Source organism: Procambarus clarkii, chromosome 2 (genome assembly GCF_040958095.1).
Source record: "Procambarus clarkii isolate CNS0578487 chromosome 2, FALCON_Pclarkii_2.0, whole genome shotgun sequence".
Lineage (NCBI taxonomy): Eukaryota > Metazoa > Arthropoda > Malacostraca > Decapoda > Cambaridae > Procambarus > Procambarus clarkii.
The window spans coordinates 61,589,302-61,611,278 of NC_091151.1; the positions used below are offsets into that span (position 1 = coordinate 61,589,302).

Here is a 21,977-nt window from a genome sequence, read left to right on the forward strand (position 1 = left end):
CTCATATATCCCACCCCTATACGGGTGGCGGCCATCAAATATCCCACCCCTGTACAGGTGCCCGCCTGCATATATTCCTCCTCTGTACGGGTGCCCGCCCTCATATATCCCACCTCTGGATGGGGGACCACCCTCATATATCCCACCCCGTATATGTATCCCACCCCTGTACGGGTGCCCGGCCTCATATATCCCACCCCTTGTACTGGTGCCCGCCCACATATAACGCATCCATTGTACTGGTGCCCGCCCTCATATATCCCACACCCTGTCCGGGTTCCAGCCCGCATATATCCCTTCCTGTAAGGGTGCCAGCCCTCATATATCCCACCCCTGTACGGATGCCCGCTCTCATATATCCCATTCCTGTACGGGTGATCGCCCTCATATATCCCACACCTGTGTGGGTACCCGCCCTCATATATCCCAACCTTGAACGGGTGCCCGCCCTCATATACCCCACCCCTGTACGGGTTCCCGCCCTCATATATCCCACCCCAGTTCGGGTGTCCGCCCTCATATATCCCACCCCTGTACGTGTGCCCGCCCTCATACATCCCACCCCCGTCCGGTTGCCCACCTGCTTGTATCCCACCCTTGTACGGGTGCCCGCCTGCATATATCCCACCCCTGTACGAGTGCCCGCCCTTATGTATCCCACCCCTGTACGGGTGCCCACTCTCATATATCCAACCCCTGTACGGGTGCCCGCCCGCATATATCCCACCCCTGTACGGGTGCCCGCTCTCATATATCCAACCCCTGTGCGGGTGCCCACCCTCATATATCCCACCTCTGGAAGTGTGACCACCCTCATATATCCCACCCCATATATGTATCCCACCCCTGTATGGGTGGCTGCCCTCATATATCCCACCCCTGTACGGGTGCTCGCCCTCATATATCCCACCCCAGTACGGGTGCCCGCCCGCATAAATCCCACCCCTGTACGGGTGCCCGCCCTCATATATCCCCCTCCAGTACGGGTGCCCGCTCTCATATATCCCACCCTTGTACGGGTTCCCGCCCGCATATATCCCACCCCAGTACGGTTGCCCGCTCTCATATATCCCAGCCCAGTACGGGTGCCCGCCCACATATATCCCACCCCTGTACGGGTGCTCGCCCTCATATATCCCACCCCAGTACGGGTGCCCGCCCTCATGTATCCCAACCCTGTACGGGTGCCCGCCCGCATATATCCCACCCCAGTACGGTTGCCCGCTCTCATATATCCCACCCCTGTACGTGTGCCCGCCCTCATATATCCCACCCCTGTACGGGTGCCCACCTGCATGTATCCCACCCTTGTACGGGTGCGCGCCTTCAAATATCCCACCCCTGTACGGGAGTCCGCCAGCATGTATCCCACCCCTGTACGGGTGCCGGCCCTCATACATCCCACCCCTGTACGGGTGCCCGCTCTCATATATACCACCCCTGTACGGGTGCCCGCCTGCATGTATCCCACCCCTGTACAGGTGCCCACCCTCATATATCCCACCCCTGTTTGGGTGCCCACCCTCATATTTCCCACCCCTGTACGAGTGCCGAACCTCATATATCCCACACCTGTACAGGTGCCTGCCCTCTAATATCCTACCCCCTGTATGGGTGCCCGCCATTAAATATCCCACCGCCTGTATGGGTGCCTGCCCTAATATATCCCACCACATGTACTGTGCCCGCACGTATATGTATCTCACCTCTTGTACTGGCGCCCGCCCTCATATATCCCATTCCTCTACGGGTGCCTGCCCTCATATATCCCACCCCTGTACGGGTGCCCGCCCGCATATATCCCATCCTTGAACGGGTGCCCGCCCTCATATATCCCACCCCTGTACGGGTGCCCGCCCTCATATATCCCACCCCTGTACGGGTGCCCGCCCTCATATATCCCACACCTGTTTGGGTACCCGCCCTCATATATCCCACCCCAGTATGGGTGCCCGCCCTCATATATCCCGCCCCTGTATGGGTGCCCGCCCTCATATAACCCAACCCTGAATGGGTGCTCTCCCGCATATATCCCATCCCTGAACGGGTGCCCGCCCTCATATATCCCACCCCTGTACGGGTCCTCGCCTTCATATATCCCACCCCAGAACGGGTGCCCGCCCGCATATATCCCACCCCTGTATGGGTGCCCGCCCTCATATATCCCACCCCAGTACGGGTGCCCGCCCTCATATATCCCACCCCAGTACGGTTGCCTGCTCTCTTATATCCCAGCCCAGTACGGGTGACTGCCCTCATATATCCCACCCCTGTACGTGTGCCCGCCCTCATATATCCCACCCCTGTACGGGTGCCCACCTGCATGTATCCCACCCTTGTACGGGTGCCCGCCCTCATATATCCCACCCCAGTACGGTTGCCCGCTCTCTTATATCCCAGCCCAGTACGGGTGACTGCCCGCATAGATCCCTCCCCTGTACGGGTGTCCGCCCTCATGTATCCCACTCTGTACGGGTGCTCGCCTGCATGTAACCCACCCTTGTACGGGTGCCCGCCCGCATATATCCCACCCCTGTATGGGTGTCCCCCTCATATATTCTACCCATGTACGGGTGCCCGCCAACATATATCCCATCACTGTACCTGTGCCCGCCCTCATATATCTCACCCCTGTACGGGTGCCAGCCTGCATGTATCCCACCCCTGTACGGGTGCCCGCCCTCATATATCCCACCCCCTTTACGGGTGCCCGCCCTCATATATCCCACCCCCTTTACGGGCGCCCGCTCTCATATATCCCACCCCTGCTCGGGTGCCCGCCTGCATGTATCCCACCCCTGTACGGGTGCCCGCCCTCATATATCCCACCCCCTGTACGGGATGCCCGCCCTCATATATCCCACCCTTGTACGGGTGCCCGGTCCTCATATATCCCACCTATGTATGGGTGTCCGCCCTCATATATCCCACCCATGAACGGGTGTTCGCCCTTATATATCCCACCCATGTACGGGTGCCCGACCTCATAGATCCCACCCCTTTACGGGTGCCCGCCCTCGTATATCCTACCCCTGTACGGGTGCCCGCCCTCATATATCCCTCCCTTGCACGTGTGGCCGCCTTCATATATCCCACCCCTGAACGGTTGCCCGCCCTCATATAACCCACCCCGGTACGGATGCCCGGCCTCACATATACCACCCCTGTACAGGTGCCTTTCTACATATATATAACCCCTATACGGGTGCCCGCCCTCATATATCCCACCCTTGAACGGGTGCACGCTCTCATATATCCCACCCCCTGTACGGGTGCCCGCTATCATATCCCCCCCTTGTACGGGTGCCCGCCCTTATATATCCCACACCACTGGTGCCCACCCGCATATATCCCACCCCTGTACAGGTGCCCGCCCTCATATATCCCACCTCTGTATGGGTGCCTGCCCTGAAATATCCCACACCTGTATAGGTGCCCGCCCTCATATATCCCACCTCTGTACGGGTGCCCGCCATCATATATCCCACCCCCGTACAGGTGCCCGTCCTCATATATCCCTCAACAGCACGGGTGCCCACCCTCATATATCCCACCCCTGTACAGGTGCCCGTCCTCATATATCCCACACCTGTAAGGGTGCCTGCCCTCATATATCCCACCCCTGTACAAGTGCCTGCCCTCATATATCCCACCCTTGAACGGGTGCTCGCCAACATACATCCCATCCCTGTACGGGTGCTTGTTCTCATATATTCCACCTCTGTACAGGTGCCCGCCCTCATATATCCCACTCCTGTACGGGTGCCCGCTCTAATATATCCCACCCCTGTACGGGTGCCCGCCTGCAAATATCCCACCCCTGTAAGGGTTCCAGCCCTCATATATCCCACCCCTGTACGGGTGCCCACCATCATATATTCCACCCCTGTACTGGTGCCCGACCTCATATATCCCTCACCTGTACGGGCGCCAGCCCTTGTATATCCCACACCTGTAAGGGTGCCCGCTCTCATATATCCCACCTCGGTACGGGTGCTTGCCTGCATGTATCCCACCCCTGTACAGGTGCCCGCTCTTATATATCCCAACCCTGTACGGATGCCTGCTCTTATATATCCCATTCCTGTACGGGTGATCGCCCTCATATATCCCACACCTGTATGGGTACCCGCCCTCATATATCCCACCCCAGTAAGGGTGCCCGCCCTCATATAACCTAACCCTGTATGGGTGCTCGCCCGCATATATCCCATCCCTGAACGGGTGCCCGCCCTCATATATCCCACCCCTGTATGGGTGCCCGCCCTCATATGTCCCACCCCAGTACGGGTGCCCGCCCTCATATATCCCACCCCTGTACGGGTGCCCGCCCTCATATATCCCACCCCAGTACGGGTGCCCGCTCTCATATATCCCACCCCTGTACTGGTTCCCACCCGCATATATCCCACCCCAGTACGGTTGCCCGCTCTCATATATCCCAGCCCAGTACGGGTGCCCGCCCACATATATCCCACCCCTGTACGGGAGCTCGCCCTCATATATCCCACCCCAGTACGGGTGCCCGCCCTCATATATCCCACCCCTGTACGGGTGCCCGCCCTCATATATCCCACACCTGTATGGGTACCCGCCCTCATATATCCCACTCCAGTATGGGTGCCCGCCCTCATATATCCCGCCCCTGTATGGGTGCCCGCCCTCATATAACCCAACCCTGTATGGGTGCTCTCCCGCATATATCCCATCCCTAAACGGGTGCCCGCCCTCATATATCCCACCCCTGTACGGGTCCTCGCCCTCATATATCCCACCCCAGAACGGGTGCCGCCCGCATATATCCCACCCCAGTACGGGTGCCCGCCCTCATATATCCCACGCCAGTACGGGTGCCCGCTCTCATATATCCCACCCCTGTATTGGTTCCCACCTGCATATATCCCACCCAAGAGCGGTTGCCCGCTCTCATATATCCCAGCCCAGTACGGGTGCCCGCCCACATATATCCCACCCCTGTACGGGAGCTCGCTCTCATATATCCCACCCCAGTACGGGTGCCCGACCTCATATATCCCACCCCTGTACGGGTGCCCGCCCGCATATATCCCACCCCAGTACGGTTGCCCGCTCTCTTATATCCCAGCCCAGTACGAGTGACTGCCCTCATATATCCCACCCCTGTACGTGTGCCCGCCCTCATATATCCCACCCCTGTACGGGTGCCCACCTGCATGTATCCCACCCTTGTACAGGTGCCCGCCTGCAAATATCCCACCCCTGTACGGGTACCGGCCCTCATATATCCCACCCCTGTACGGGTGCCCGCCAACATGTATCCCACCCTTGTACGAGTGCCCGCCTGCAAATATCCCACCCCTGTACGGGTGCCCGCCTGCAAATATCCCACCCCTGTACGGGTGCCCGCCTGCAAATATCCCACCCCTGTACGGGTGCCGGCCCTCATATATCCCACCCCTATACGGGTGGCGGCCATCAAATATCCCACCCCTGTACAGGTGCCCGCCTGCATATATTCCTCCTCTGTACGGGTGCCCGCCCTCATATATCCCACCTCTGGATGGGGGACCACCCTCATATATCCCACCCCGTATATGTGTCCCACCCCTGTACGGGTGCCCGGCCTCATATATCCCACCCCTTGTACTGGTGCCCGCCCACATATAACGCATCCATTGTACTGGTGCCCGCCCTCATATATCCCACACCCTGTCCGGGTTCCAGCCCGCATATATCCCTTCCTGTAAGGGTGCCAGCCCTCATATATCCCACCCCTGTACGGATGCCCGCTCTCATATATCCCATTCCTGTACGGGTGATCGCCCTCATATATCCCACACCTGTGTGGGTACCCGCCCTCATATATCCCAACCTTGAACGGGTGCCCGCCCTCATATATCCCACCCCTGTACGGGTTCCCGCCCTCATATATCCCACCCCAGTTCGGGTGTCCGCCCTCATATATCCCACCCCTGTACGTGTGCCCGCCCTCATACATCCCACCCCCGTCCGGTTGCCCACCTGCTTGTATCCCACCCTTGTACGGGTGCCCGCCTGCATATATCCCACCCCTGTACGAGTGCCCGCCCTTATGTATCCCACCCCTGTACGGGTGCCCACTCTCATATATCCAACCCCTGTACGGGTGCCCGCCCGCATATATCCCACCCCTGTACGGGTGCCCGCTCTCATATATCCAACCCCTGTGCGGGTGCCCACCCTCATATATCCCACCTCTGGAAGTGTGACCACCCTCATATATCCCACCCCATATATGTATCCCACCCCTGTATGGGTGGCTGCCCTCATATATCCCACCCCTGTACGGGTGCTCGCCCTCATATATCCCACCCCAGTACGGGTGCCCGCCCGCATAAATCCCACCCCTGTACGGGTGCCCGCCCTCATATATCCCCCTCCAGTACGGGTGCCCGCTCTCATATATCCCACCCTTGTACGGGTTCCCGCCCGCATATATCCCACCCCAGTACGGTTGCCCGCTCTCATATATCCCAGCCCAGTACGGGTGCCCGCCCACATATATCCCACCCCTGTACGGGTGCTCGCCCTCATATATCCCACCCCAGTACGGGTGCCCGCCCTCATGTATCCCAACCCTGTACGGGTGCCCGCCCGCATATATCCCACCCTAGTACGGTTGCCCGCTCTCATATATCCCACCCCTGTACGTGTGCCCGCCCTCATATATCCCACCCCTGTACGGGTGCCCACCTGCATGTATCCCACCCTTGTACGGGTGCGCGCCTTCAAATATCCCACCCCTGTACGGGAGTCCGCCAGCATGTATCCCACCCCTGTACGGGTGCCGGCCCTCATACATCCCACCCCTGTACGGGTGCCCGCTCTCATATATACCACCCCTGTACGGGTGCCCGCCTGCATGTATCCCACCCCTGTACAGGTGCCCACCCTCATATATCCCACCCCTGTTTGGGTGCCCACCCTCATATTTCCCACCCCTGTACGAGTGCCGAACCTCATATATCCCACACCTGTACAGGTGCCTGCCCTCTAATATCCTACCCCCTGTATGGGTGCCCGCCATTAAATATCCCACCGCCTGTATGGGTGCCTGCCCTAATATATCCCACCACATGTACTGTGCCCGCACGTATATGTATCTCACCTCTTGTACTGGCGCCCGCCCTCATATATCCCATTCCTCTACGGGTGCCTGCCCTCATATATCCCACCCCTGTACGGGTGCCCGCCCGCATATATCCCATCCTTGAACGGGTGCCCGCCCTCATATATCCCACCCCTGTACGGGTGCCCGCCCTCATATATCCCACCCCTGTACGGGTGCCCGCCCTCATATATCCCACACCTGTTTGGGTACCCGCCCTCATATATCCCACCCCAGTATGGGTGCCCGCCCTCATATATCCCGCCCCTGTATGGGTGCCCGCCCTCATATAACCCAACCCTGAATGGGTGCTCTCCCGCATATATCCCATCCCTGAACGGGTGCCCGCCCTCATATATCCCACCCCTGTACGGGTCCTCGCCTTCATATATCCCACCCCAGAACGGGTGCCCGCCCGCATATATCCCACCCCTGTACGGGTGCCCGCCCTCATATATCCCACCCCAGTACGGGTGCCCGCCCTCATATATCCCACCCCAGTACGGTTGCCTGCTCTCTTATATCCCAGCCCAGTACGGGTGACTGCCCTCATATATCCCACCCCTGTACGTGTGCCCGCCCTCATATATCCCACCCCTGTACGGGTGCCCACCTGCATGTATCCCACCCTTGTACGGGTGCCCGCCCTCATATATCCCACCCCAGTACGGTTGCCCGCTCTCTTATATCCCAGCCCAGTACGGGTGACTGCCCGCATAGATCCCTCCCCTGTACGGGTGTCCGCCCTCATGTATCCCACTCTGTACGGGTGCTCGCCTGCATGTAACCCACCCTTGTACGGGTGCCCGCCCGCATATATCCCACCCCTGTATGGGTGTCCCCCTCATATATTCTACCCATGTACGGGTGCCCGCCAACATATATCCCATCACTGTACCTGTGCCCGCCCTCATATATCTCACCCCTGTACGGGTGCCAGCCTGCATGTATCCCACCCCTGTACGGGTGCCCGCCCTCATATATCCCACCCCCTTTACGGGTGCCCGCCCTCATATATCCCACCCCCTTTACGGGCGCCCGCTCTCATATATCCCACCCCTGCTCGGGTGCCCGCCTGCATGTATCCCACCCCTGTACGGGTGCCCGCCCTCATATATCCCACCCCCTGTACGGGATGCCCGCCCTCATATATCCCACCCTTGTACGGGTGCCCGGTCCTCATATATCCCACCTATGTATGGGTGTCCGCCCTCATATATCCCACCCATGAACGGGTGTTCGCCCTTATATATCCCACCCATGTACGGGTGCCCGACCTCATAGATCCCACCCCTTTACGGGTGCCCGCCCTCGTATATCCTACCCCTGTACGGGTGCCCGCCCTCATATATCCCTCCCTTGCACGTGTGCCCGCCTTCATATATCCCACCCCTGAACGGTTGCCCGCCCTCATATAACCCACCCCGGTACGGATGCCCGGCCTCATATATACCACCCCTGTACAGGTGCCTTTCTACATATATATAACCCCTATACGGGTGCCCGCCCTCATATATCGCACCCCTGTACGGGTGCCCGCCCTCATATATCCCACCCCTGTACGGAGGCCCGCCCTCATACATACCACCCCTGTATGGGTGCCCGCCTTCATATATCCCTCCCCTGTACGGATGCCCGCCCTTATATATCCCACCCCTGTACAGGTGTCCGCCCTCATGCATCCCACTACAGTACGGGTGTCCGACCTCATATCCAACCCCTGTACGGGTGCCCGCCCTCATATATCCCACCCTTGTACGGGTGCCGCCCTCATATATCCCACCCCTGTACGGATGCCCGCCTTCATATATGCCTCCCGTTTACGGGTGCTTGCACTAATATATGCAACCCGTGTACGAGTCCCCGCCCTCTTATATCACACGCATATAGTGGTGCACGTTCTCATATATCCCATCCCTTTACGGGTGCCCGACCTCATATATGCCACCCCTGTACAGGTGGCAACCCTCATATATACAACCCCAGTACGGGTGCCCGCACTCGTATATCCCACACCTGTACGGAAGCCCGCCCTTATATATCCCACCTCTGCACGAGTGCCCGCCCTCATATATCCCACCCCTGTACGGGTGCCCGCCCTCATATATCTTACCTCTCTATGGGTGCCCCCCCTCATATATCCCACCCTTGTACGGGTGCCCGCCCTCATATATCCCACCCCTGTTCGGGTGCCCGCCCTGATATATGCAACCCGTGTACGAGTCCCCGCCCTCATATATCACACCCATATAGTGGTACAGGTCATCTTATATCCCATCCCTGTACAGGTGCCCGCCCTCATATATCCAACCCCTGTACGGATGCCCGCCATCATATATACAACCCCGTTACGGGTGCCTGCCCGCATATATCCCACGCCTGTACGGGTTCCCGCCCTCATATACCCCACCCCTGTACGGATGCCCGGCCTCATATATACCACCCCTGTTCGGGTGCCCGCCAACATATATATCAACCCTGTACGGGTGCCCGCCCTCATATATCCCACCCCTGTACGTGTGCCCGCCCTCATATATCCAACCCATATGCGTGTGTCCGCCCGCATATATCCCACCCCTGTATAGGTGCCCGCCCTCATATATCGCACCCCTGTTCGGGTGCCCGCTCTCATATATCCCACCCCCTATACGGGTTCCCGCCATTATATATCCCACCCCTGTACGGGTCCCTGCCATCATATATCCGAACCCTATACATGTCCCAGCCATCATATATCCCACCAATATACGGGTGCCTGCCCATATATAGGCCACACCTGTACAGGTCCCCGCCCTAATAGATCCCACCCCTATACGAGTACCCGCCCTCATATCCCACCCCTATACGAGTACCCACCCCTCATATATCACACCCATATAGTAGTGCACGCTCTCATATATCCCATCCCTGTATGGGTGCCCGCCCTCATATGTCCCACCCCTGTACGGGTGCCCGCTCTCATATATACAACCCCTTTATGGGTGCCCGCCCTCATATATCCCACCCCTGCACGGGTGCCCGCCCTCATATATCCCACCCCTGTACGGGTGCCCGCCCTCATATATCGCACCCTTGTACGGGTGCCAGCCTTCATATATCCCACCCCTGTCCGGGTGTCCGCCTGCATATGTCCCACCCATGTACAGATGGCCGCCTTCATGTATCCCACCCCTGTACGGGTGCCCGCCTGCATGTATCCCACCCCTGCACGGGTGCCCGCCCTAATATATCGCACCCCTGTACGGGTGCCCGCCTTAATATATCCCACCCCTGTACGGGTGCCCGCCCATATATAGCCCACCCCGGTACGGGTACCCGCCCTCATATATCCGACCCCTGTACGGGCGCCCGCCCTCATATACCCCACCCCTATACGGGTTCCTGCCCTCATATATCCCACCCCTGTACGGGTCCCCGCCTTCATATATCCCAACCCTATACGGGTTCCAGCCCTCATATATCCCACCAATATACGGGTGCCTGCCCATATATAGCCCACACCTCTACAGGTCCCCGCCCTAATAGATCCCACCCCTATACGAGTATCCGCCCTCATATATCCAACCCGTGTACGGGATCCCGCCCTCATATATCCAGTCCATATGGGTGACGGCCCCTAATATATCCCACCCTTGTACGGGTGGCCCCCTACATATATCACACCCCTTTACGGGTGTCCGGCCTCATATATCCCACCCCTGTACAGGTGTCTGCCCTCATATATCCCACCCGTGTATGGGTGTCCGCCCTCATATATCCCACCCATGAACGGGTGTTCGCCCTTATATATCCCACCCCTGTACAAGTGCCCGACCTCATATATCCTACCCCTGTACGTTTGCCCGTTTTCATATATCACACCCCTGTACGGGTGCCTGCCCTCATATATCCCACCCCTGTATGGGTGCCCACCCACATATATACCACCCCTTTACGGGTTTCCGCCCGCATATATCCCACCCCTTTACGGGTGCCCGCCCTCATATTTCCCAACCCTGAACGGGTGCCCGCCCTCATATATCCCACCACTGTACAGGTGCACGCCCTCATATATCCGACTCCTGAACGGGTGCCCGCCCTCATATATCCCACCCCTGTACAGGTCCTAGCCTTCATATATCCCACCCCTGTACGGGTGCCCGACCTCATATATCCCACCCCTGTACGGATGCCCACCCGCATATATGCCACCCCTGTACGGGTGCCCTCCTGCATATATCCCACCCCTGTACGAGAGGCCGCCAGAATGTACCCCACCCCTGTAAGGGTGTCCGCCCTCATATATCCCACCCCTGTACGGGCTCCCTCCCTCATATATCCCACCCCTTTATGGGTGCCCTCCAACATATATCCCATCACTGTATGGGTGCCCGCCCTCATATATCCTACCCCTGTACGAATACCTGCCCTCATATATCCAGTAGTTGAAAGTACGACGTAGACCGGCCGTTTTGGTTTTTTCCGGGGCCGGTCTACGCAACCACGGTTTAACGAACTTAAAGTGCGACGTAGACCGGCCGTTTTGCTTTTTCCCACGGCCGGTCTATGGCGCTGGGCTATTTTCAACTTTTAGACCGGCCGTTTTGTTTTTTTCCCGGGCCGGTCTACGCACCCCTGGTTTCATGAACTTTTTTCAGGGGCCGGTCTACGCACCTTGGGTTTCACGAACTTTTTTCAAGGCTGGTCTACGCACCCCCGGTTTCACAAAGTTTTTTTCGAGGCCGGTCTACGCGCCCCCCGGTTTCACGAAGTTTTTTCAAGGCCGGTCATAAAATAATAAAATAAGTCTTAAAATAAGGCCTTCTGCAGTTACCTTCTTTGTGACGTCATCATCCCTAATACGGCGCGAGGCGGCAACGCGCTAAATGCGGATCCCAGGAGGTTCACACGTAAGTGTGAACTCTTAATCTGGCGTAATACCTCAACTGTACTCTGTGCTTCATCAAAGTCGATATTCAGCTACAATAGCTCGTATTTTCGCTCATTGCTTATATTTTCTGTTATTCGTCAACCCGATCAAACCATCCTAATCTAACTTATTATATATAGCAAACAAATACATTCTACAGACCAGTTATTGTTGTTGTTTAGTGACATCGTGAAAAGCGACCTCAGGTATAGGGATAAGGTATTGCTGGCCATTAGCACATAGGTGTCATGGTATTACAGCACCTGACTGGTCAGCTATGTATTAATGCTGCCTTCAGCATCCTACTAGCATGTGTATTTGATGTTATTATTCAAAAATGACTAGACTATCCATCCCCTACCTAACCTAATCAGAGGTTTAAGAATATACATTGTATAGGTTTCTATTATTTTATTGGTAATAAAAGTTTACATTCTAGTCTTAACAGTAAAATTGTAATGGGGAACAAGCATAATATTTCAGATGTTGGTTATAGCAATCCCAGATCCTGGTAATTTTTTGTGAGACCAGTTCCTCTGCCACATCAAATCTGGAAGAATAAATAGAACCCATATTAGCAACACAGAATAATAATAATAATAATAAATCAGCAATAATATGAAAGACAATATATAGCAAACATCTAGAAATATACTTACAGCTCAGTAATATGAGGATTCATCACACAGCGATAGACATTTATCGTGTCCATCTATGCAAAATGTCTTTTTGCAGTTAGGCATTGCAAAATGAGAATATGCAAATTGAATTATCTCCCTATCGTTCATATCATATTCCCCATATTCAAATAAAGTTTCAAATTTATGTAGTGCAGCTCTCAAGTTAAGGTTGCATAATTGATAGACGAAAAACATGGCATAGACTCCACAATAATAGGAGTCCATACTCTGTATGCGTTTTGTGAACATGTATACACTATAATCTTCAAAATAAGAGAGGAAGTCTTGTAAATAACGTGAATGGGATTCCATCTTCACCCCAAAACTGTCCAACAGGGCGATAATGGCTCCTGAAGGTTTATTGTGTACATACACAGTCATCCAATGACCCATCATCGTTTCAGGGGATTTCTCGTCTAAAGTATTTAAAATAAATACCACTGGCTCTTTATTTAATTTCTTGAAGATTCTCCGTACATCGTTCGCTAAATAACATCCGATATATATGGCTTCTTCCCCTAAATATATATTTTTCAACCCATTGTTTATTTCTAAACAATTCATGTTTCTTAGGCTCTCGTTTCACAAATAATACGTCGGTCAGCATTAATTTTCATAACCCCAGTAGTAGGACCTAACAGCAGTATAACTTTATTTCCCACTATGGCTGTATTGAATTCCAATGTAATTCTCAAATTCCCTGTCACTTCCAAGGAAACTGTATCCTTTATTTCTTCTGGTAATAAATTAAAGACCAGCAGAGTTTGACCTTTAACGAACGATTCGTAGGACAAAATATTATCTACATTAAATCCTACTGCATTCAGGACCGTATAATATAATTTCGAACATTTACGGGGGAAATCACACGCTATATTAAATAAACTCGTGCCGTTCACCAAAATATATACGTTGCTCAAGGCGGAATTGTTGAAATATAATGGGTTTAAGGTGTAATCTCCAGAAATAGCTTCCATATCAATAATGGCTATGTATAACTTCTCAGGGATCACTCCACCCCAGGGCTGGTCCATAGTTAATGATTTTTGGCCCTGACCTAGAATATAGGTTTTAAATAGGGTTTTATCAAATATATACGTTACTGCTCCATTATTTTGGGCGAGTGCTCTGTTAATAGCTAATAGCCCAGAAGGGAATGGGGTTAATCTATCTATCCATAAGCGGGCCATATTTATATTATATTTATAATTAGCAGTTGCTGTATCACTGCCAATAACCCATTTATCACTATTTAACTCCAAACGTATTCTTACATCTACGTTATCCAGTAAATATTCGCTAATAGATGCAATATCCAGCAGTAATTTAAAGCACGTATAAATGCCCTGTTCTTTCATATTGGCCATTTTCTCATCCTGATCTATCGTGGTCGTAGCAAAATACTGCGTATCAATTTTATTGGGTATCGTTAGCGCCTCTTCTCTATAAAAATGCGCTAGATGCTTAAAACCATCAATTTTACTTCTGGAAAGAGTAGTTAGCTTCTTTATATACGCCCAATAAGAAAATAAAGAATTACTTTCAACTACTTGTTCGTTGAAATACACCACCACTGTTTTAAAAAGTGTTTGTGATAAACCATTGGCTACAGTCACTTTTTTGCCCGAATCTATTTCGGCGTCAGCTTCTGTTAATTCTATGCCCACTTCTAGGGCTAGTGATGACATATCCAGGAAATGACCAGGAATGCCAGGGATTCTAAATTCTATATACGAGTCCTTAAGTTTATTAATTCCTAAATTAACAGGTAAAATATCAATATTTTTCCTGCTGGCTATAGTGGACTCAATCATACGTGCTGAATTAAGTTTGGGAAATCCATCTGTTACAGCCACTGTATAACTTTCCAAAGGGGATTGTAGCCCCGCTCCTAGTGTAGTAGTAGTATTCATGCTGGATGCTATGAAAGGAATGAATTGTAATTTATGCAAACACGTCATTATATCTCTTATTCTTCTTATTCTGTTTTGTGAAACTGCGAATAAGTGCTAATTTGGTGGCCTTAGCCTTTCTCCTAGACTTTTTCCGCCTTTTACCACCACCTAAAATCTGACGCCCTACTCCCTTCAATGATTCGATCCCATGCTTCTTCATTGACATTTTAAAATAATGTTCGCCTGTTTCCATGTCTTGCAATACATTCTGACCCATACTTAAGACGGCAGGAGCGAGGGTTCTCATTAAAAATGGCGCTGCTTTACGGGCTAAACCAGTGAGGAAACTGAATATTCCACCTTCTCTTATATGACTCCTATTGAATATTCTAATATCACTCAGCCCACCTCCTTTATATGAGGCAGGTGGGCTAATTAAGAATAATATTTCGTCTACAGACGGAGGGATGAAATTGACGCGCATTTTGTAGCTTGCAGATGAGTAATGAGGCTCGGAACTGTAATGACCTTATTATATAGACCCAATTCGGGGTCGTATATGTAAAACAGCTGTTGTGCTTCCTCGTTTATCAAAATAAATAGGAGTCCCATTAGGATCTGTTACTGCAATACTTATACTATCCAGTACATTTGTATTTAGAGGTTTATATAGTTTCCTATTCGTGCTTTCACCACCCTGCAAAGACACTACGTCCAATATATTCACTAATAAATTTCCGTACATCGTGGGTGCAATTTTATCGCAATAAACACACAAGTAATCCATCATGCCCCTGGGTTGTGGAGGGTAGGGGCACGTGTCTGATTTGGGTGTTTCATCCAAATAATTCTTGTGCACGTATATATCATAATTTTTATGCTGTTCAGTTCCTAAAACCTTGCCAATACTCGCCCCAAAAGATAGGGAAATCCTGCATATTGCTCGATTATCGTCATAATACAATACATTCTCATCGCTGCTCGCGGTATTGAACTTTACTCTATTGGAAATAGATCCATATTTAATATATGCATCAGCATATCTTGGGAAATGCGTCTTATAGACATCAGACACAAAACTCAAATCGTTCTGTGAAAATATATGGGTTTTTTCATTATTGATGGCGTATATAATTTCCTTTATGCCACCAGCTAAAATATTAGTTTTCGGTAGAAATTTGGAATGTTTGTAACTAATTCCTTTAACATCTAGGTACATAATTCTCACGCGGATATAACTTTCCAGATCATCCGATCTTATTATGTAATATGACGAAGGCAATAATATATTCTGGAGACACATTTCGTAGGAACGTCTAGAATCCAGCACGAGTTGATTATATAGTCTGTTTTCAAAAGCACTAGGAACGTTATTAGGAAATAAATCTGTATTAGAAACACTAGTAGCGTAAATAACGTGGGAATCCATTGCTGGACTAAGAATGAATAAACTAAAAACAAAACAGAACATCTATTTATACACTCACCTTCAGTAAGCTAGCCAAGTTGCTCCTCCACCAACTTTAAGGCGTTTAGTTTCTCCAGCAGCTGTAGTAGGAGCATACACCCGTTTTCTTCTTAGTGCCACGTCATCATTAAATACTTGTTTACGAGATTCTGTATTCCTAAACATTTCTCGTGGAGTTGAGGTTAAAGAGATGAGTAATTTTACCAGCGATAATTTTTCTCGTGGGAATACAGAGCGGTGAATTGTCATTTTAGTTAAAACATCATCAATTATGTTTATTCCAGTCACCGGCATTTGCAGATTCCCATTGACGTCCCATTGCACCATCTTGCTTTCATCAAAATAATTCAACAGCAAAGTAGCATAATCATGATCTTTAGCTTTCAATTTTAAATGTACCAAATGTACTATTGAAGGATTAGCTTCTGCTTTTTTTACTACTGGTACTTTAGCAGGGCCCTCATCGATGGATTTACGAGGTACTAGACATTATTCTTTCATTTTTATTTATTAAATAGCCTGGAAATTAAACTAGCAGCTATGGGTAATAATATACCGAGGATACTGCCTCCTTTACCAGTCAATAAAATACGGTTTTTGTTTGAAATTGAGGGTTTCTTACAAGCTAGCGAATGCAAGGTGTCTCTGTATTTCTTCAATTTGACTATAACTTTCTTCTTAACCGGAAGCCTATTTTACAGAAAATTTTTGAAAATCTCTGACAAGCAATGAATATGTGGGTTTTTAAACTGAGCAATCAATTTTTTAAACTGAGCAATTTTTTCCTGGCTGAGGAATTGAGTTTGCTCAGCAAGGTAACCAACTCTCTGTACTTGTATACTAATGGCTTCTTCATATCTTCAACAAATCATCAGCATCAATCCACTGATCAAATGAAGAATCGTAGCCTTCGTACCTTACTTTATACTGTAATTTATTATTGGGTAATGTACGTTTGCGTAGGACCTTCTCAATATTAAATGCAGCTGGTAAATGGGTTAGGGTTAATTCTTCCTTATAAAACCCTCTGTCAATAGGCTTGTTATTCAAACCTTGTAAAAAATATAATGGGATAGGCTGGCTTTTATCTATACGAATAATTCTGAAAATTTCTTCCGTGTTTTGTCTAGCAAAACCTTTCTTGAATGTCGAAATTCTGTTGGAGAGAGTAATGCGAACTGTGTCCCCGACAGCTAGTAGAGAACAAAGACCTGCTTTAGGTTTGTCCTTACTTTTATACATGAGATTGAACTGTTTCTTTATATCTTGTGGACGAGATAAAGCATGAACGTCAACTGGAGTACGACTACCTAACCCTCGGTGGGGTGTTGTGTTATACGCCTTTATGATATCAGGTAATATGGGCAGATATCTCGAGGTATTGTGCGCAGTCATATATTTATAAATCTTAGTTTTCATGGTACGTATAAAGCGTTCGGCGATAGCGGCTTTTGTTTCTTGAGAAAATACGCTATATAGTTTAATATTTTTAGCTGCAAGCATTCGTTGCATATGAGAATTATAAAATTCACCTCCTCGATCTGTATTTATTTTACGTATTCCTTGGAAATATGAGGATTCCAATATGTTTTTCAGAGCCTTACTCACAGTCTGTCCATCTTTGCGTATCAGAGGTGCTACTTGCGCATACCGTGAAAAAATATCGACACAGACGAGAATGTATTTAATATCATCATTGTGTTTAGCTATTAATCCCATTTCTGCTAAATCACAAGCTAAATATATACGGGGTTTAGGACTCAGTACCTTTCGTCGTTGAAATTTGCGAGGTTTTAATGCGTGCAAAGTGTAGGCTTTAGACGATTTCAAGTATTCTTTGACATCTGATAAAGTTATATCTGGCTTTATGGTTTTAGCTGCTTTATACAACCTATTGACCCCCCTAACCCTCCTGTCGATGCGGGATTATAATAAATTTTATCTAGTACGTGCTCCATCTTCAAATATAGTGATATCGGGTTGTATGGTTTTAGCTGTTTTATACATCCAATATTCCAACCCCCCTAACCTCCCCTTGTGGTTGTTGTTTAGTACGTTCACCATTGGTAAACAATTTCGTATGGATGCTCACCAACAATATTGCTACGGAAGGTGATGCGTTCAGGGGTTTTCACTCCTAAATCCACCAATAAATACCCATAAGGTTTACTGATGGCTTTCTTGTAGATATCCAAAAGCTTTTTAGAATCTTGTTTTCCAAATAACTGCCGCCCTAAAGTCTCAATTTGAGCTAAATCTCTAGATTTCACTAATATGAAATGGGAGGCGTTTAAACTGATACTTCTAGCATATTTCCCAGAGACAAATATATTTTGGGTAATTAATATGCACGAAATAGCAAGATGTCTGCCTTTAGTGAAGATATCAGACACAATTTTTGAATTGGCAGATTCGATGAACAAGTCATCGGTAATAATTTAAATAGGCGAATCATCTGTACGTTCATCTAAAGGGTTAATAATTTCAGGTTGAGCTATTATTTTCTTGTTAATTACTGGATCGTGTAGCAATGCTTTGTAACTGCCGCCGCATATAATAATACTGGAGAATTTCAGATGGTATTTTTGTACGAGTTTAGTGCACAAATGAGATTTTCCGCCATTGGAAAATCATGCAATGATTATTCTGCTAGGTTCATTGAAAATATCGAGTTATTCTTCAGTGATAGGTGAACTATCCATGACTCGTGTTGGGTTTGTACTGACATAAGTATGATAAGGACATTATATTTAAATATGGGAGGTTTTCATAGAAACATCAAAGCATACATTTCATATTTTTATTTTTTGCATAGAACATTTTCAAAACATAAATTAGGGGGGCACGGTTTTATATAAACATCAAAGTATACATTTCACAATTTTTATTTTTTATATACAACAGAACATTTTCAACATAGGTTAGGGGAGATTGCATTTTCAGAACATCAGTGATGAGTCAGGGGCCCCGCAATTTTTCAAACATCAATGACAGGTTAGGGGAGGTAGCAATTTTCAAACATCAATGACAGGTTAGGGGAGGTAGCAATTTTCAAACATCAATGACAGGTTAGGGGAGGCAGCAATTTTCAAACCCAAAGATAGGTTAAGGGAGGTTGCAAATTTTCTATCACCATTTTCTTCAGTCACTAATTGTGAGGATACGTCTTGTTCACCAGTGCATCGCGTTTTCCCCACATGTTGAATATGGGATGGAATCCACGTCTCACAGGACGTGCAGCAGCAGCAGGTGCAGGTACATCCTCCTCCTCCTCATTCTCTTCTTCATGAATTTCTGCTCGAGGTATATCAGGGTGTCCATACGCCAAAGACTGTGTAGGACTCAGTACATAACGTTTATCGTCAAAGGCAGACAATCCACGTTTTGTAGTGAGACAGGTACACATACGGCCTTTAACATTCCTAATAGATCTGGATTGGAACCGGTGCCCAATATTTAACTCTAAAGCACTTTGGAAAGCTGCATGAGTGAGTTTAGACTGATGATAAGTGGGAATTCCTTTACAACGACAGATCTGAACCTGATCTTGAGTGAGAATTGAGTACATTTTAGGCTTCAATGCAATGAGTTCCTTGATAATTTTGGCTCCAACTTCCGATTTTAACAAACCCAGTTGACCTTTGCGAGAGTCATCGAAATAGGGATTTTCAGGAGGGAAATTACTGAAATCCATATGCTGAGACAAAGGCAGTTTATTTAATTTCTCAAAAGCATTTGGACAGCTTAATTCAATCAAATACGAATCTGTATCCGTATACAGCAATCTAGCTTTGTCTCCATAATGATCTTTGACGGTATTGTACCAAAAATCATATAGGATCCTCTTAGCTATTTGCAAGATCTGGAACCCCAAATAGGTTGGTGTATTGACTTTAAGTGATTGTTTCTTAACCGTGCAAATGACTCTGTCTTCACTTAACAAAATGCTCCGTTTGAAGAACGAATTGCGTGCATGCTTTTGGAATTTGTCTCGTGATGTAACTAAATAATGCTGATCGCCATATTTACTCACATTTGTCAAACTCTTGCCGTAAATTGCATTTGATACCAGCTTGAAAGCTTTACCCTTAATGGCGCAAGGTGTATTTGCACGTTCACGAGCATTTGTTTCGACAGATTCCTTAAGGTACTTGCTTTGTTGGAATTCATAAACTGCATTTACCTTAGCTACTTCTAATCCCAATTTCATCAGCATCTGAAGCAAATCTAAACTGACCAAGTAATCTTTTTGGGGGAGATGTGAGGCAATTAATTTATTGTTTTTCTTGGGGAGTTTGCGATCTTCGGTATTTAAAATGTGTTTGCTATAATCGGACAGAAGATCAGTTGAAATATTAGCATGCGACAGGGTTAATGGCAAGTCATCGGTGTATCGAGCCACCTCAGGTGCGACATGGTTGGTATCACACATGACCCAATACCCCTTATCCCCATCACAAGCAATATTTTCCAATCCCTGTTGGAGCCAATCATTGCATTCGGCAGCAGATAATTTACGGATCCCGCCTTGAGGAAGCAGTTCTGTCATACAGGTGGCGTATAAGCCATTGAAATCCAAATAAAGAATATATTTATCAGTGCTAGAAGGATCAGCACCTGTATGCTCATTTTGTACACTTGTGTGTTGCCGCACAACAGAGGTAAATCCGCCTCTTAGATTTCTATGCAATACATCGTACAAATGGGGATCAGAAATAGAGTCCAAGACAACTTGACTCTTAAAAAACAAGAAAGCGTCCCATGCAAAACTAGATAACGAGACATAGTGAGTAATATCTAACTTGTACAGCTCAAGCATGGTCTTGCGCCATACAGTGAACACATCACACAATAGTCCAGTATCTACTTTCAAATAGACCTTTAAGTAATCCCCAATGGTCTTGCATTCTGCTAATCTAAAGACTTCTTTAGTCTGTTTTTTATCGGTCTCGTTTATGGCCTCGTGTTTTAAACTATTGAAAAAGGCTTCGGGAGGAGGAAGAGCTGGTTCATTTAATTTCTCCAAAGATGAAATATAGTCATAGCAGAAGACCTGTTTGCCTGTCTTTAATAAATGGCGGGCAGGTACAGGGACGTCATCTAGCATAACTGAGGTGTAAGTGTTGGGTTTACCTTCCTTGATATGTTCTTTAGCTAGTTTTTCCAGCCCGCCATTTAGTAAAGCCAGACTATCCATAAACCGAAGTTTACCAATATCCACTTTCATGAACTTAAATCCATCTTTGGAGGCAATATCAATTTCATGGTTAGGGAGGTTGGACAATTCATTTAAAATTTCCCCGAGGTCATAAGCAGCGTTGTGAGAGAATGTATACAAATATTTATAAGAATTTCTGCACAACATGTTACACCTGCGGCAATAGGCAGCTAGATAATTATTAAATTCGATAGCATGATCATGATGACGGTGCTTGTCTTTATCTGATTTAAATGGTCTATAACACATTTCACATGTGGTTTGACGTCTATAGGCTTACCAATGTTCACGTGTCATAGATATTTTGTATTTAGGCATGGTAGATTTGATTCTCTTCCATGCTTTCTCCAAAGTATCTATGAAATGATTTACAGGGTCATCCCCCATATACGTCAATTTCTCTGCCACCTCCAATTCCCTGTTGATGATGATAAAAGCATATGCCACGGCTTTGTGACACTTCTCGATCATACGTTGGGGATTGGAGGGGTCCAACAAGCACTCGAAATCATATTATGCCGTGTGAGAGGGACCATAAGCACGACCGTAATTTTTGAACTTGATTTTATGACCTTCAGGGTAAAATTTCAATGTTTGTTTAACTTCGCATGACTCTTCGTGATCCCGCATCGCATCAGGTGACAAATGCTGGCTGGTGTGTTACATGTCATGCATGTATTG

The 21,977-nt window shown here is 48.8% G+C and overlaps 1 protein-coding gene across 1 annotated transcript; it reads right to left on the reverse strand.

The window, feature by feature from the left end:
• Positions 1 to 19,226: 19,226 nt before the first annotated feature.
• Positions 19,227 to 21,767, reverse strand: LOC138366843 (uncharacterized). Its single transcript, XM_069328133.1, has 2 exons — positions 21,577 to 21,767; positions 19,227 to 21,450 (listed from the first exon to the last, which is right to left on the reverse strand). Exons 1-2 carry the CDS (start codon positions 21,765 to 21,767, stop codon positions 19,227 to 19,229), a joined length of 2,415 nt encoding a protein of 804 aa, XP_069184234.1.
• Between the last annotated feature and the right edge of the window lie 210 nt (positions 21,768 to 21,977).

What these genes read in the sequence shown, in the direction of transcription:
- LOC138366843 (XM_069328133.1), bottom strand. Translation starts at nt 21,767, where the DNA reads ATGATCGAGAAGTGTCACAAAGCCGTGGCATATGCTTTTATCATCATC. An exon ending in TCTATGACACGTGAACATTG is followed by an intron (nt 21,451 to 21,576) that starts GTAAGCCTATAG and finishes CTATTGCCGCAG; the next exon opens with GTGTAACATGTTGTGCAGAA.